Source organism: Barbus barbus, assembly GCF_936440315.1.
Source record: "Barbus barbus genome assembly, chromosome: 3".
Classification (NCBI taxonomy): Eukaryota; Metazoa; Chordata; class Actinopteri; order Cypriniformes; family Cyprinidae; genus Barbus; species Barbus barbus.
Window position 1 is genome coordinate 27,219,546 of NC_136731.1, and position 14,342 is coordinate 27,233,887.

The following is a 14,342-nucleotide window of genomic DNA, read 5'->3' on the forward strand; positions in this document are numbered from 1 at the left end:
AGAAAATTTGCAATTCAGTAAATGTGTTTAAGATTATTGTCTTAAACATGTTTAATTAATATTATAAATTAAATTATATCTTTAGTAAAAACTTTTTTTCTGTGGAGCCTTTGTGGGGCCCCCAGTTTGAAAAAACAACAACACAACTGTTCTATAAGAAAATTTGGTCCTATTTTTACATGTGATTTGTAAACCAATCACATGTAAAAATGGGGGGGGGGGGGGTTTTGAGACCAATGACTCAACCCCCCCCCCCCCAAAAAAAAAAAAACCAGCAGACCGGCAAATTCACATTCATTAACAGTAGATGGTGCTTATAGAAAAACATAAATACCTTGGTTTCTTCAGTACACAAAGCAGTGCTGCTCAACTTTCCATTTCCAACACATGAAGAAGAATCGAAGTCAAAAGTACATATTTTCAAACTGTTCAGATTTTTGTATTCACTATGGTGTTTATCAAACAACACCATATACAAGCGTACAGAGACAAAAGTAGTAGTTTCATACAACAGCAATAGCTCTGGGCATGTGACCAAAAGTGTGAATCTCATTGGTTGGCCAGATTTCTTCGCTGTACAACTGAAAAGAAATTAGAACATCTCCCCATAAAAAAATTCCATTGCATTAATGGCATACAAATGTTAATTTTGGTCTGAGCAGCTGTTCATTCAAATTAAAATATTTATCGCACTGAATTTTCTCATGCAAACATTGGTCTTGGTGTGAACAGGCCTTAATTGGACATTTATGTACAATCTGTGTGAGTGATGTCTATACAAAACTGTTCTTTATTTACAGGACGTCCCACTATACATAAAGCAACTTTTATTCATGTACAATATATGCAACGATGCAACTTAACTGTGGAAAGTTAGTTATGAATGCAAACTATGCTGATGTTGCATCAAATCATCAGAATCACTTGCTTTTTAACAACACTACAAAGCAAATGATCAAAGATCGTTCACCCAAAAGTAAAAATTCATAAAACCTCTATGACTCTCTTTCTTCTGTAGAACACAAAAGCTGTTTTTGGGTGAACTATCTCTATAAGTGCCCAGCATCTTTTCAGGTACTACGCACCCTGACTACAAGTTTGATAACTCAGGATTGCTTGTAGACACCATCTTCTCTGAGAGGCTTTGGAGAGACACCATTTGGCTGTTGTTGGAACACCAATCAGAAAGAGTCTCCTCCGACACCTGGCTCACGGCACCCTGTCGTCGGCCAGATTTTTGCTTTTTGAGAGCAATTAAACTGGACAGTTTAAAAGAACTGGAGGATTGAAGGATGGAAAGCATTCTCTGATGATACCTGGATCTGACTGCTCTGGCAGAACGGTACAAATCACCCAAGAAACAATAGCAGATGGGATTGAGGCTGGAGTTAGTGAGGCCCAGCCACTGTGCGAAAGGACGACTCTGCAGAACCCAGTGAGGTGGATGAATCTCGTGGTCAATCAGGATGTCTGCAACGTAAAGCGGGAGCCAGGAGATGGCGAATAAGATGACCAAAGTGACCACCACCTTGGCGATCTTCTTGCGTATCTTCAGATGTGAAGCTTGCATGGCCTGGCTGTGTGGATCGAAATCGTCAAAATGATGAGAAGCCCTCCAGAGCTTCCTTCCTGTCAGAAAACTGATGATGAGGTTGAAGGTTACGGGGATGCAGTAGAGAGCGACGAAGAGGAGGACGTTGTAGAACTGCTTGAGTCTCGCCTGGGGCCAAAGCTCTCTGCAGATTGGCACGGCGATGTCTATTAAGTGGATCTCGTCCAGCTTGATCATGAAGAGTAAAGGCGCGCAAATGGCCGAGGACAGGATCCAAACGCAAACGATGGTGATGTAGATCTTCTTCTGGGTGAAGTACGAGAGGGAATTGAGCGGGCTGTGAACGCTGTAGTATCGGTTGATGCTGATGACGGTCAGGCTGAGGACACTTGCCGACACGGAGACGGCCTGGATGAAGGGAACAGCCCGACACAGGAGGTCTCCGTACACCCATGCAGTGTAAATGGTGTGGCCGAGCGTGATGGGCATGCAGATGCAAACCACCATCAGATCACACACTGCCAAGTTGACGAGTAAACTCCGGGTGGCACTGATGCTCTGCATCCTCTTATTCTTCTGGCAGGTGAGCATTCGAATGGCCATGAGATTCCCAATGAAGCCCACCACAAATGATAATGAATACATCATGGTGAGAGCGATAGTGGTGGGCTCTTTGATTGTCAGCAGCAGCAGTCTCTCCAGCTCTCCACTCTGGTGGAGGAAAACATCATTTGCAAAGTCCTCAGCACCGTGAAAAGAGGCGTTCAAGGACAGCAAGGCGTTTGAGACCAGAAGCTCTTTTTTCAGCAAGCCTGCGGTGAAATTCATATTCCTTTTCTTTCTCGTAAAGGTTTGGGGGATATTTGTGATGTTTTGATATGTGGTAGTTAGAATCCAAAGGGTGCTTCAGACATCCCAATTATTAAAGCTCAAGGCATCTTCATCTTCAGCCAAAACGAGTAAGGTAATGAAATCCATCATTTAGCCAACCGCCCTCTACGGAAACATTACACACATTAGGAGGGAAATTAAATTACAAGATCACAAGAAATACAAGCAATTGCATTGACTAAACTGTAAGCCTTAAAATACAGTGCTTGATTAATGATAAATATCACAAATAACTTTCTCTTTTACATTATATTACATTTTCATTTTTCTCTACAATCTTCTTATTTGTCATCCTAGATTACATTGTGAATTATGCAAACCACAATAGCCTAAGTCAGCTGCATAGCAGGATACATTGTGTGTGATATTGTGTGATGGTTCTTAAGGGCACCATTTTGCAAAATTATTCTAATTTCAGCCAGTTTTGAGCTACGTATTTGTAACTAACGAACAAAACCACTAGAGAAAACAGGCATTTGTGTTATTGTACTTCAGAAATAATTCAAATGAACTCTCAGCACAGGCTAGAACTGATTAATAATAAATATGACATATATCTCGCTCTTTTAAAACTGCATGCTTATTTTTCTTTAAAATCAAGCAAGATTAAACTGAGCCTATACGCAAACTCTCAGGAACGAATGTTCTGGAGCCGCAATAAATCTATAAATCTAGCTGCTTAAACAGAATAAATGGCGTGTAATACATACTGTGTCGAAAATCCAGCAGTTTTTAAGCAAATGTTCCCCTGTTTGTCTTCGTAAGTTAAGTCACTTTCTCTTGATTTATTTCTGTCATGCATTAGAGTAATTATTGAATGCACAATATAGCCTAAACTGCATCAAAATGAATGAATTTGAGAAATGTTAATACACACCGGCGATATGTGCGCAGTAGCAGGTGCGGGCGCGTCATGAGCAGTCAGGGGAAGGACTGGGTTCAATGTGCTTCTCCTTCATCTCCAGCAGATGGGAAGAAATGAGCGTCTGTGGATGCGGCACACACGACTCTCTGCGTGTCTCTGATGTGATGCGAGCAGTTTTCCCATTCACCTCATCGCTCTGCACACACCGAGGTGTAGTGGCTGTTTAATTAAAGCGGCACTCACCATGTTTCGCTAGTTTAAAAAGTTGTACACATAACCAAAGGAACAGCACTTTTCATAGGTGTTTGCATATTCGCGTGAGATGAAGGCTCTACAAATATATTTTTGTTAAAGAAAAATCGTTTTTTTTGCATGGAGCCGGTCGCCACAACATGGGTGCCTCCGTCAGATCACATGACCAGCTGCTTCATTCAATTATATAATTAGTGCTGTCAAACAAATAATCACATCCAAAATAAAAGTTTTTGTTTGCGTAGTATATGTGTGTGTGCTGTGTATATATATATTATCTATATAAATACAAACTGTATATATAGCTATATATGAAAATTGTTATGTTTATATATTAAATATATTTATATATAATATAAAATATAAGAATATAAAGGTATATACATGTAAATATTTCCCAAATATATACTGTATGTGTGTGTTTATATAGCCTACATACACAGCACACACACATATTATGTAAACAAAAACTTTTATTTTGGATGCAATTAATCGTTTGACAGCACTAATAATAATATGTTCATTTTACATAGAACAAAAAGCACACACACACACACACACACACACACACGTTGGGTTTTGTGGTTTATGGGGACTCTCCATAGGTGTAATGGTTTTTATACTGAACAAATTGTGTGTGCTATTGCCCTACACCAACCCTACACCTAAACTTAGCCCTCACAGGAGCACCTTCATATTGTAATACCTCTGTCATACCCATGTCATTATACAAATTTGTGTCCTCATAAACCACATAAACATGCACACACACACACACACACACACACACACACAAAATGCCTAGAAACAAAATAAACAAGCACACCAAACAGTTTGATCAATGGAGCTCGAGTCAATAGAGTAGTCCAGAGTGATGGTATTGATCAGCATGTGTGTGATCCACTGGTCCAAACTTAATGAGTATGAGTGAAAAAAATGTCCACACAAGCAAACCCTGCTTTGAAGACATTAAACAAAGTGTGATAACACTCTGCTCGTAAGCCACAGAATGCTGCACTATCAAGCAAATGCAGTCACAGCCACAGGAGACACTGATTTGTACTTGATATTGCGCTGGTAAGGTTTATTCTTTAAAGTTCGTTATAGGCACAGCTTGATGATGTAACTGCATAAATGCTATCAAAGAAAGTTTACTTTACATAGACATTTACTTTCTCACATTGTGTGGGGTAAGTTTTCACAATGGGAACCTGCAATTAAACAGTCTATCAGCTTTTAATGGCTGTTTAGGCTGTAATATTATATGATGTGATGCCCTTATGATGTAATGCACTTTGTTAAAGCACTTTGTTTGAGCTATATTTTGCCTGCCTGTCGCTGTAAATCTACACATCAACACTCTCACCAGTCTTTGATGTCATGTGGAGTCTGCCAAAAAATGAGAACACACTGCATTATCATTGATTAAAGAAAGATTTGTGACCACTTATCACTGTATACTACTGCTCAATGTTTGTGGTCGATAAGATTTGTTTCCCTTTTCTTTTATTTAGCAAGGATGCATTAAACTAATCAAAACTGGAAGTAAACATTTATAATGTTACAAAAGATTTCTATTTTAACTTTTTATTCATTGTTTAAAATCAACATATATTTCAACATATTTCAATGTTATTAATAATAATAAATGTTTTGTGAGCAGCAAATCAGCATATATGAATGATTTTGGATGAATCATGTGACACTGAAGACTGGGGTAGTGATGCTGAATATCAGCTTTATCATCGTATGAATAAATAGCATTTTTAAATACATTTAAATTTAAAAGTTATTTTAAATTTTAATATATTTCACAATTTCACTGTGTTTTCTGTATTTTTGATCAAATAAATACAGCGCTGGTGAACATTAGTGACTTCTTTCAGCAACCTTTCTGACCCCCCCCCCCAAAAAAAGAAAGGACCATCCCTATACTTTTAAACAGTAAAGTACAAAGTATGTATAAAATAATTAATATATTTATTTATTTATGTACTTACTTATATAGAGAGTAAGTTTAGAATATAATAATTTTTATTCATTATAGGTTTGTTTTATATTGGAAAACTGATTTATGCATTAAGAGTTTTATGTCAGTTTGTGTGCTTTGTATCATTTTAAACTTTCATGCTATACAGTAAAATGCTTATGTGAAAAGACAACTTCTTGTCCAGGCCCTTGTCATTTCTAGGCTGGACTACTGCAATGCTCTTCTGGCTGGATTTTCATCAAGCACAATCAAACCTCTACAAATGATTCAGAATGCAGCGGCACGACTGATCTTCAACGAGCCCAAAAGAGCCCATGTTACACCTCTCTTTATCTCCTTGCACTGGCTACCAGTCGCAGCTCGCATCAAGTTCAAGACACTGATGCTTGCATACAGAACTACCACAGGCTCAGCACCCTCCTACTTCCACTCACTATTACGAATCTACTTCCCCTCCAGAAGTCTGAGATCTGCTAGTGAGCGACGCCTTGTGGTACCATCACAGAGAGGCTCAAAATCACTCTCCAGAACATTCTCGTTCACCATTCCTGGCTGGTGGAATAATCTTCCCACCCCTATCCGGAACGCCGGATCCCTGTCAATCTTCAAGCAACAACTTAAAACTCATCTCTTTCGACAGTAATTGACTTCATCCTAAACTAAAAAAAAAAAACACTTTATCTTTCTTTTATTTATTCCACCCTTGCGAGCTTGTACTTATTTGAACAATGACTGAGACTTGGTGTTACGAGCACTTCCTCTGTCTGATTGCCTCTTCAAGATGAATCGCTTTATGTATTCCCCAATTGTAAGTCGCTTTGGATAAAAGCGTCTGCAAAATGATTAAATGTAAATGTAAAACATATTTCGGGTTCATTGAGAGTACATGATGTCACAGTAGAACAAGGCTATTGATGTTTTGTTGTTTTTCAATGAAATGTATATTCATATATGTATTAATAAAGTATATTTATTTGTGAGAGCATATTTTAGTATTGATTTCCTAGGATGTTTCATCATAAGCAGACCCAGATGGATCTGAGAATCTGTTTTTGACATTGATTTTGTGGAAAAACACATTCAGTCACCCAGATGAGTCCTTGAGGAATCTTTTCAAACCTTCCATTTATTCACAAATTCATATGAATATGGAGTTCAGGTAAGGCATGTCAATGCCAATAATCACACCTTTACAGAGGATAATTAACCCAAGATGATAATAATGAGTACTGAAAGGTGTGTAAACAGAAATGTAAAAAACAATAACCCACCATAAACAAACACAAGGCTCACTCCAAATGAATCTGTTTGGATTATGCCCACCACTTAGTAAAAATGTTTTTTGGTGATCTCTAAAGAGGAGATATCGACGTCATTCACCACTTGTACTTTTGTGATGGTCTTCAGGTCTTCCACACGGTGTTTATACTGCATCACCTTGGTTTCGTAAATGTAAACATGGAAGTTATCATTGTCACAGTAAATTTCAATCTGTTGAGAGACAAGGAGTCGATGCTGATTAAATCATTCTCACTCATAATCATTCCTGCTGCTCATAATACTTTGTCAATAAAAATGTGGTCGTTATGCTTTATCACCTGGAAAGGCTCTTCTATCCCGAGGGGAAAGCTACTGCACCTCTCCTCCTGCCCCCAGTGGTTGGCCATGTAGGAAGTTGCAGATGATATCCGGCTCACTGAAGCGTGGGTTGAAATGGAAGGCTATTCTGTCATCACGGTAACACAGGAATTTGATCTCAAACCTTGAGGACAGAAAAAGACACACGCTATAATGAACAAATCATTTTGGCCAATACCGAACCTGAGACTGCTGCTTGAAGAGCTATCATTGCACTAAGATGAGGCACTTGCGTTTGAGCGAGTGAATGTTAAACGAGAAATGATGGGAGAAAATCACGTTTGACCCAGATTATAGTTTAGCTTGTATCTGTTTCTATATAGGAATAATAATTGAACCGCATCTGAATGGATCGCAGGATAAATCTCTTCCATTTGGTGTCATGAATAAAATAGCATATAAATTAATTGCTTGTCTCATATGATTGTCACATTATTATTGTCATGTATACTTCTCTTTAATTACAGCTGTGCAGTTGGATTAACTGCAGTTATTCTTTGCAGAGATTCGAGAGAGTTTATGCTTCAAATAAAAAAAGAAGAAGATTGGTATTGATATTTTCATTCTCACAGAACAGGTGTATTACATGAGGAGGATGCGATGGTAAAAATAGACGACTCAAAAATGCTGAGGACACGTAAAGCAGGTATATTAAAAAACATGGTCAAACAAGCAGATGACCTTATTCGATTTCTTTAGCTATGGTCTCTCTCTTGCATGGCTCATTGGCTTATCTCATGGTCCATTCTGAAGAGTGAAAATAAAAGAAACTTTCATCTATTGCATTCAGTCCAGATAACAAATATATGTTCTTAGAAAGTTTCTTAACATTCTGAGTTCTGAAAAAAAGTTAATAAAGTTCTGAAAACATTTTTTATAAATAATTACATTTTTTTTTTCTTGGTTATGTGTATGCTAAGGACAACATTGAAGGGAGTGTTCAATTTTATTACTTTGCAGAATGTTCTCCAAACAAGTGGTCTTAAACTCAGCCCCTGGAGACCCACTGTCCTGCAGAGTTTAGCTCCAACCGTAATCAAACACACATGAGCCAGCTAATTAAGGTCTTCAGGATTGTTGGAAAATCAAAGACAAGTGTGATGAAGCAAGTTGGAAATAAACTTTGGAGGACAGTAGGTCTCCATGTGCAGAGTTGAAAACCTAGGCTCCAAACCACCCAAAACTATTAAGTAGTAATGTCTAGACAAACACTGAACTAAAATATTTCCAAAAAACTTTCTATAAATGATGTACAAATTTTTTTTGTGTGTGCTAACTTTTCAGAATGTTATTAAAAACCAGATTGCTTTGAACAAATATTCTAATAACATTGCTGGAAAAGTGTTTGTTCAACTTTGAGAGAAGCTTGGTTTGTCCTCTTGTACTTCTGGCATATTTCACAGTCATATACTATTTGTTGTAGAATGGTAAAGCAATTTTTGTCCTTATTTCCTGAACTTTGAATGAGACTCTGTAGCCTGTCTGCCGACGCGTGGCCAAACTGTTTATGGAGCTTCAGAAGGACTTCTCATCTGGAGACATATTTTCTGTCACTGTTAGAACTTCCTCTTCAGTTTGATATTTTTTGGTGTCTTTGTCTCTGATATCAACACAATAATGTCCATAACTAATAAATTCAAGTGGAATAGATTGTTTGAACATCACTGTTTCCCAAATGTTTAAACCTGAGAGTCACCTTTTCAGATTTAAACTTTCTGATGACCTTATTTGTCTCGTAAATAGATTGTACTGTAGCATACTTTAAATTTGATGCTAAACTGCATACATCAAACATAATGTCTGGTCTGGTTTGTTTTGCAACCCACAGTATTTGTCCTATTTTTGACCTAAGCTGCTCTTTTTAGTCTCATTAAGAGAGGCATCCCTCTGCAGTGCACGTGCTGCTTGCAGCCGAATAGGCTGTAGGTTTTCAATGTAACTATGCTGATGTTCATGAACCACACCATTAATAGTAACAAAGTCCATTCCCACATAGCAGACATTTTCATGTTCCTCACGTCCAACATGTAATGCAGACTGTAGTGTAGGTATCACATCTTTTGAAAAATTTTGTGAGCCTGATCAAAGAAAATCATCAACATGACATGCGAGTACTCCAGTAACCTTGCACTGTTCATTCAGCCAATAGAATACTGCTGGACCTACTTTTGACATTTTACCACCTGTACTCAGCATGATTTCTTTCACTTTGTTGTACCAATACAGTGATGCTGTAAACTTTGTTGTTTTCAGTGATGCTTCCCTTGGAAATCTCTCTGATGGGGGCACACAGGTGGGGACATTGATTGGTCTCATGGGAGAAGGAGGGAAGTTTTCTCCTCTTTGTTGGCAATCTAAGAAAATTAGACGAGTGGTGAGGAGTACTCTGGCAGGGGAAACTCAGGCCCTGTCAGATGGAATAGATAATGCCATTTTTCTGACTACTTTCTTTTCTGAACTTACTACTGGAAATGCTGTGCAGAATACACCCCCATTGATCTGTGTGACAGACAACCACTCTCTGTTTGATGCACTTAAGTCAACTAAACAGGTCTCTGAGAAACGTCTTTGACTGGAAATAAGCAGCATTAAGGATCTCATACAGAGTAAAAGAATCAAGAAGGTACTCTGGTCAGACACAAAAACTCAACTCGCTGACTGTCTTACAAAAAAAGGAGCATCGGCCCTGATGTTATTGTAAGTACTCTGTGAAGGACTTTGGTGCTATTAAAAAAAAAGAGAGAGAGAGAGAGAAAGAGAGGGCTTTGAATGTTTTTTGTGTTAATATATATATATATATATATATTTTTTTTTTTGTTTTTTTTTGTTTAAAGTATAGGGAGATTGTTAACATGTTGGGTGTTTCTCAAACGGAAGGCTGCATCCTATGAAGGCTGCATATCTCGGCTGCCACATCAGGCCGTCTCAATCGAAAGGATCCTTGGAAGACAGCCTTCGTTTCGTGTCCTTCATTCAGCTGAAATTGAAGGATGCATGGGATGTATCCTCTGGGACCTTCAATCACCCACAATCCTTTGTACCCATTCCATTTTCATGAAAATAAACTGACGAAAAACGAGTCAGTACTGAGCTTGTCTGAATTTATTATGAAATCTGTAAGAATTACAGAACCTCAGACACTTTGAACTTCTGAGATGGACAACACACACACAGTGCATTAACATACAGACATCTGTCTCCACATCCCACTGAGAGAAAATGCGGGAAAACGCCTCTCTGAAATACGCATCAGTTCCTTTTCATCCCCTTCCTTCCCCTCACCCATCCTTCCCTTCACTCAGCTCACTCAGAATGGCCAATAGTAGAATGTAATGTTCTGCATTAATACAAGTGATATTTACAGTCATGTTTGGTATCATTTGAATTGTCTCAGGGCGACTGGTACAATGGTCTCATTCTTATACGTAAACTAAAAGGTAATACAGATCTTAAGAGTTCAGAGATATTTTGCATACTGTAGAGGGTGGGTCAGTTCCTAGTAGTTTTCATGCAAATGACCTTCTGTCCCAAAAAGGTGCTAACTCGACTTGATTAAATTGCAAATTACAATTGTTAGTCTCTGTCTGCAAAAGGATCAGCGCGATTCTGTAACCAGAAGCCCGTAGTGTGGGTCTCAATACTCACACTATGTATTTCTATCAAGTCAGGTATGCATCCTTTACTCGTAGATTTATCTTTGAGAATTCTATGTTTTGTATTGATATGATTTGATCTCTTTTGAATTGAGTTTTTACCTTAGCATGGAATTCCTGTTAGTCCGAAAGAGTTTGCAATTGTTGCTGATGCAGTGCCACATGGGCTTCTCGTGCTTTATAGAGGTCTTTCTTTTCCAATCTCATGTCACTCAGTGGATCTTTGTAAAACATTTATTGGAAAACAGGGCCTTTCGTCATCCAAGTCAAAAAACAATAAGAAAATTAGAGTTTTGTTTCAGACGGAGTCTATTTCTGTGCCTTATGTAATCTCTTATTGGAATGGTTTAGTAAGTGATATTCCCTGGAAGAAAGTTTGGTCATTACCTCACAAATATTTAATTACTAACAAAATGAGAGAAATTGCATTTAGGTTGATTCATAGAATTTACCCGGATAAGTGCTCTCTTAAAAGACTTAAGAATGATATTAACACCAACTGTTCTTTCTGTTTAGAAAACAATGAAACATCTTTACATTTATTCTGGAATTGCTCTTACACAAGATCATTTTGGTGTGACATTCTTGACTTTATCAAATGTTATGTGAATCCTAATTTTGAGTTTACTTATAGAAATGCAATTTTTGGCTTTCATGAATGTGAAAAAAGTGATGCTTATTTTATAAACCTTATTTTCCTGTTAGCTAAATATCATATTCATAAATGTAAATTTTCTAAATGCAAACCTCTTTTTTTTTAGATTCAAACTTGTAATGAAAATTCATTTTGATTCTACTGAGTTCTCTACGAACATAAAATCAATAAGAACAATGACTTTGTTGAAGGACTTGGCACTTCCTTTGGACTGAAAGAATGAATGTCCCCGAATGGTTGTTGTATTATGTTTTGACGATGACATTTGTTATTGTTTTTTTTGTTGTTGTTGTTGTTGTTGTTTTTCTTTTCTTTTCTTCAAGCATTCAATAAAAAAAATAAAAAATGCTGAGGAGGACTCTAGCCTACAAGACTGAAGGACTGAACTAGGAAGGATACAGCCTTGGTAGGATCCAACCTTCCGTTTGAGAAGCACCCGTTATTTCCTCCCTACTCTGTTCGCTTGGAAGAAGGTTTTTCCGGGTTAAAAATGAGTTTAGCGCATGCACTGATTCAAAGGTGAGCGCGCTGTGAGAGGGGAGGGGTTGTGAAGGAACTGTGTGTAGAAGGGACTTGCTGATGTGACGGACGAGGTGATGGAGGGAATAAAGTGTGTTAGCTGAATAAACGTGTTTTTTGATTTAACAGTTAGTTGAAGTTCTGAGAATGTTCCCTGTTAGCTGAAGAGGGACTGAAGACTTACTTGCTGGCTTCTGCTGGGGTTTCTCCTTTCAATATGATACTCCATCCTGGACATAGACCATCAGGACAGGATGCCTCGAACTGATTCAAAACATAAAAAAATAACAAGCATCATCACTTTCACTGAAAAGAAGAGAGTAATTTTAGAGACAATACTGAAAACTAGAGGCTAATATAAATAATGCCAGCATATAATTTATATTTACACAAATACAAATTACAATTACTGAAAATGTCAAGATGACCAAATATCAGCAGATAGGCTATATAAGCCTAGCACTGATCTATCACTAAGGTAGAGTATTTACGGTTCAGGAGACCCAGGGTGCTTAGGAGCTATAATAGTCCAATTGCCAAAGACCTCCTTTCAGGATCTCATCTCCAACTTCATCATGAATTAATAGACCTTTGTTTTACAGCACGGCTATCACCATTTAAGAAAGAAATTAAGACGTTAAAGCAATATTCTGCCTGAAGTGGTCTATGACATTAATAATCAAGCAAGCAGTAGTTTTTCATGCAGATAGCTTGCAAAGATTGTCAGTAACTGATCCCATCTGTCACTGCTGAATGAAATCCCATCATTTTATTTGCCGTGCTGGGCATAAAAATGAATGACCTAATGAAGTCAGCAAAATCCCAGTTTGAAAATGCAAAATATATGAAGCATAAATAAATAAATAAAAAATAAATAAAAAAGGCTGTTTTAAAGACTATCTGAAATCTATAACCCTCCTTCATTAGAACAATGTGCTATTAGTATTTGGTTCTCTGTTATTCTAATGAAAGCAGTTTAGATATCGAATAAACGTATGAAAATACTTTGCTAGCTGGCACAATTTAGGCAGACATAGAAAATTGAACTCAGTGATGACTGGAAGTACATTAGAGGATGACATTCCTTTGAGCAGAGGTGAGACATTGCCTGCATCCGCATTATCAGTTCAGCTCCATTGGCCAGCACCTGTTTTATCTGAGACTTTCATGTGCTTCCATGCTGTGCCGCATGCTCTGTTATCTGGATTAAGAGCCACTTTCATAGAGCTTGGTGCCACAGGGCGAAGATTGTTTGGGTAACTGAGGGGAATTGCAAAACTCGTCACGCTTCCTGTGCTCATCACTGCTAGGCTTCAGATTCCGGTTACTGCTTGCAAAGATATGCGTGAGATTTCATGCAGCATATATGAACATATATTACAAGCAGCAACCAGTATCTGTTAACTAGAAAAGTGCAGATTTGGAGCCTTACCAAAAATCACTGGTTGTTTAAAAGCCTCTCAATGACATTGGAAAGGAAAGCAAGCTAATTTCTGTAGTTTTACAGGTAGTGATGGAGTGTTCTTTAGATCGAAACTGAGCCTGTTTTAATGCCCCCATTACTTTGTGCAGCCGCATGGAAAATAATTAAAGCATCATTAGTTTAGCTTGCAGAGAGAGAGAGAGAGAGAGAGAGAGAGAGAGAGAGAGAGAGAGAGAGAGAGAGAGAGATGAGCTATGCAGAAGAGTTGAGAGTCACGCTACCATCTTAGAGGAGAAGGTATGCATTTTAAATCAAATATTAAATTATTAAAATTAAGGACCTATGCCTGCCCGCAAACTGCTTTAATCACATCAGCAACTTTCCATTTATGTGCTCAAGCACATTTTAGCATCACTAAATCTTGAAATACTTAGCTGTTACTCAACACAATAAGCAGATTTGACCTGATTCTGTTCGCAGGTTAGCAGATGGTGTTTTCCTTACCCGTAATGCCATCTTGTCGGCAGGGCCGTCTATTGATCAGCTTCCAGCTGGATGTGTTTTGGCAGTGAGGGATCATTTAAAGAGAGGGCAACACCATGTGAGGGTGAGCTTAGCAGGATCAAGGCTGCAAAATGGGCTTTTGTGTGTGGCAGGTTCATGCATAGAAAAAATTTTAGTGTAGAAATACAATGCAATACAATAGCTTTGCCTTAGGCCACATAGGAGGCTTGTGACAGGCAACCACAAATAACATTAGGTCAGAATCACCGGTGAAACATTTCAGGTACTTCACCAGTTGCATAAACACAATTGAAGATATAATGGAAACTGTATATGGAAATAATGATGTGGTTAACGATACATCGCTCATTATGCAACACAAAACATCACTACTGAAATG

At 38.0% G+C, this 14,342-nt stretch overlaps 1 protein-coding gene and 1 pseudogene across 2 annotated transcripts; both read right to left on the bottom strand.

Moving 5' to 3' along the window:
• Positions 1-1,090: 1,090 nt before the first annotated feature.
• On the bottom strand, positions 1,091-2,380 carry LOC306850565 (neuropeptide FF receptor 2-like; the record flags this gene model as incomplete). Its single annotated transcript, XM_079386251.1, has 1 exon — positions 1,091-2,380. One exon carries the CDS (start codon positions 2,378-2,380, stop codon positions 1,091-1,093), a length of 1,290 nt encoding a protein of 429 aa, XP_079242377.1.
• Positions 2,381-6,876: 4,496 nt separating this feature from the next.
• Positions 6,877-13,954, bottom strand: LOC306858613 (grifin-like; annotated as a pseudogene). The gene is made up of 4 exons: positions 13,943-13,954; positions 12,200-12,279; positions 7,149-7,312; positions 6,877-7,041 (listed from the first exon to the last, which is right to left on the bottom strand). The product of its transcript is annotated as a grifin-like (transcript).
• Positions 13,955-14,342: the final 388 nt, after the last annotated feature.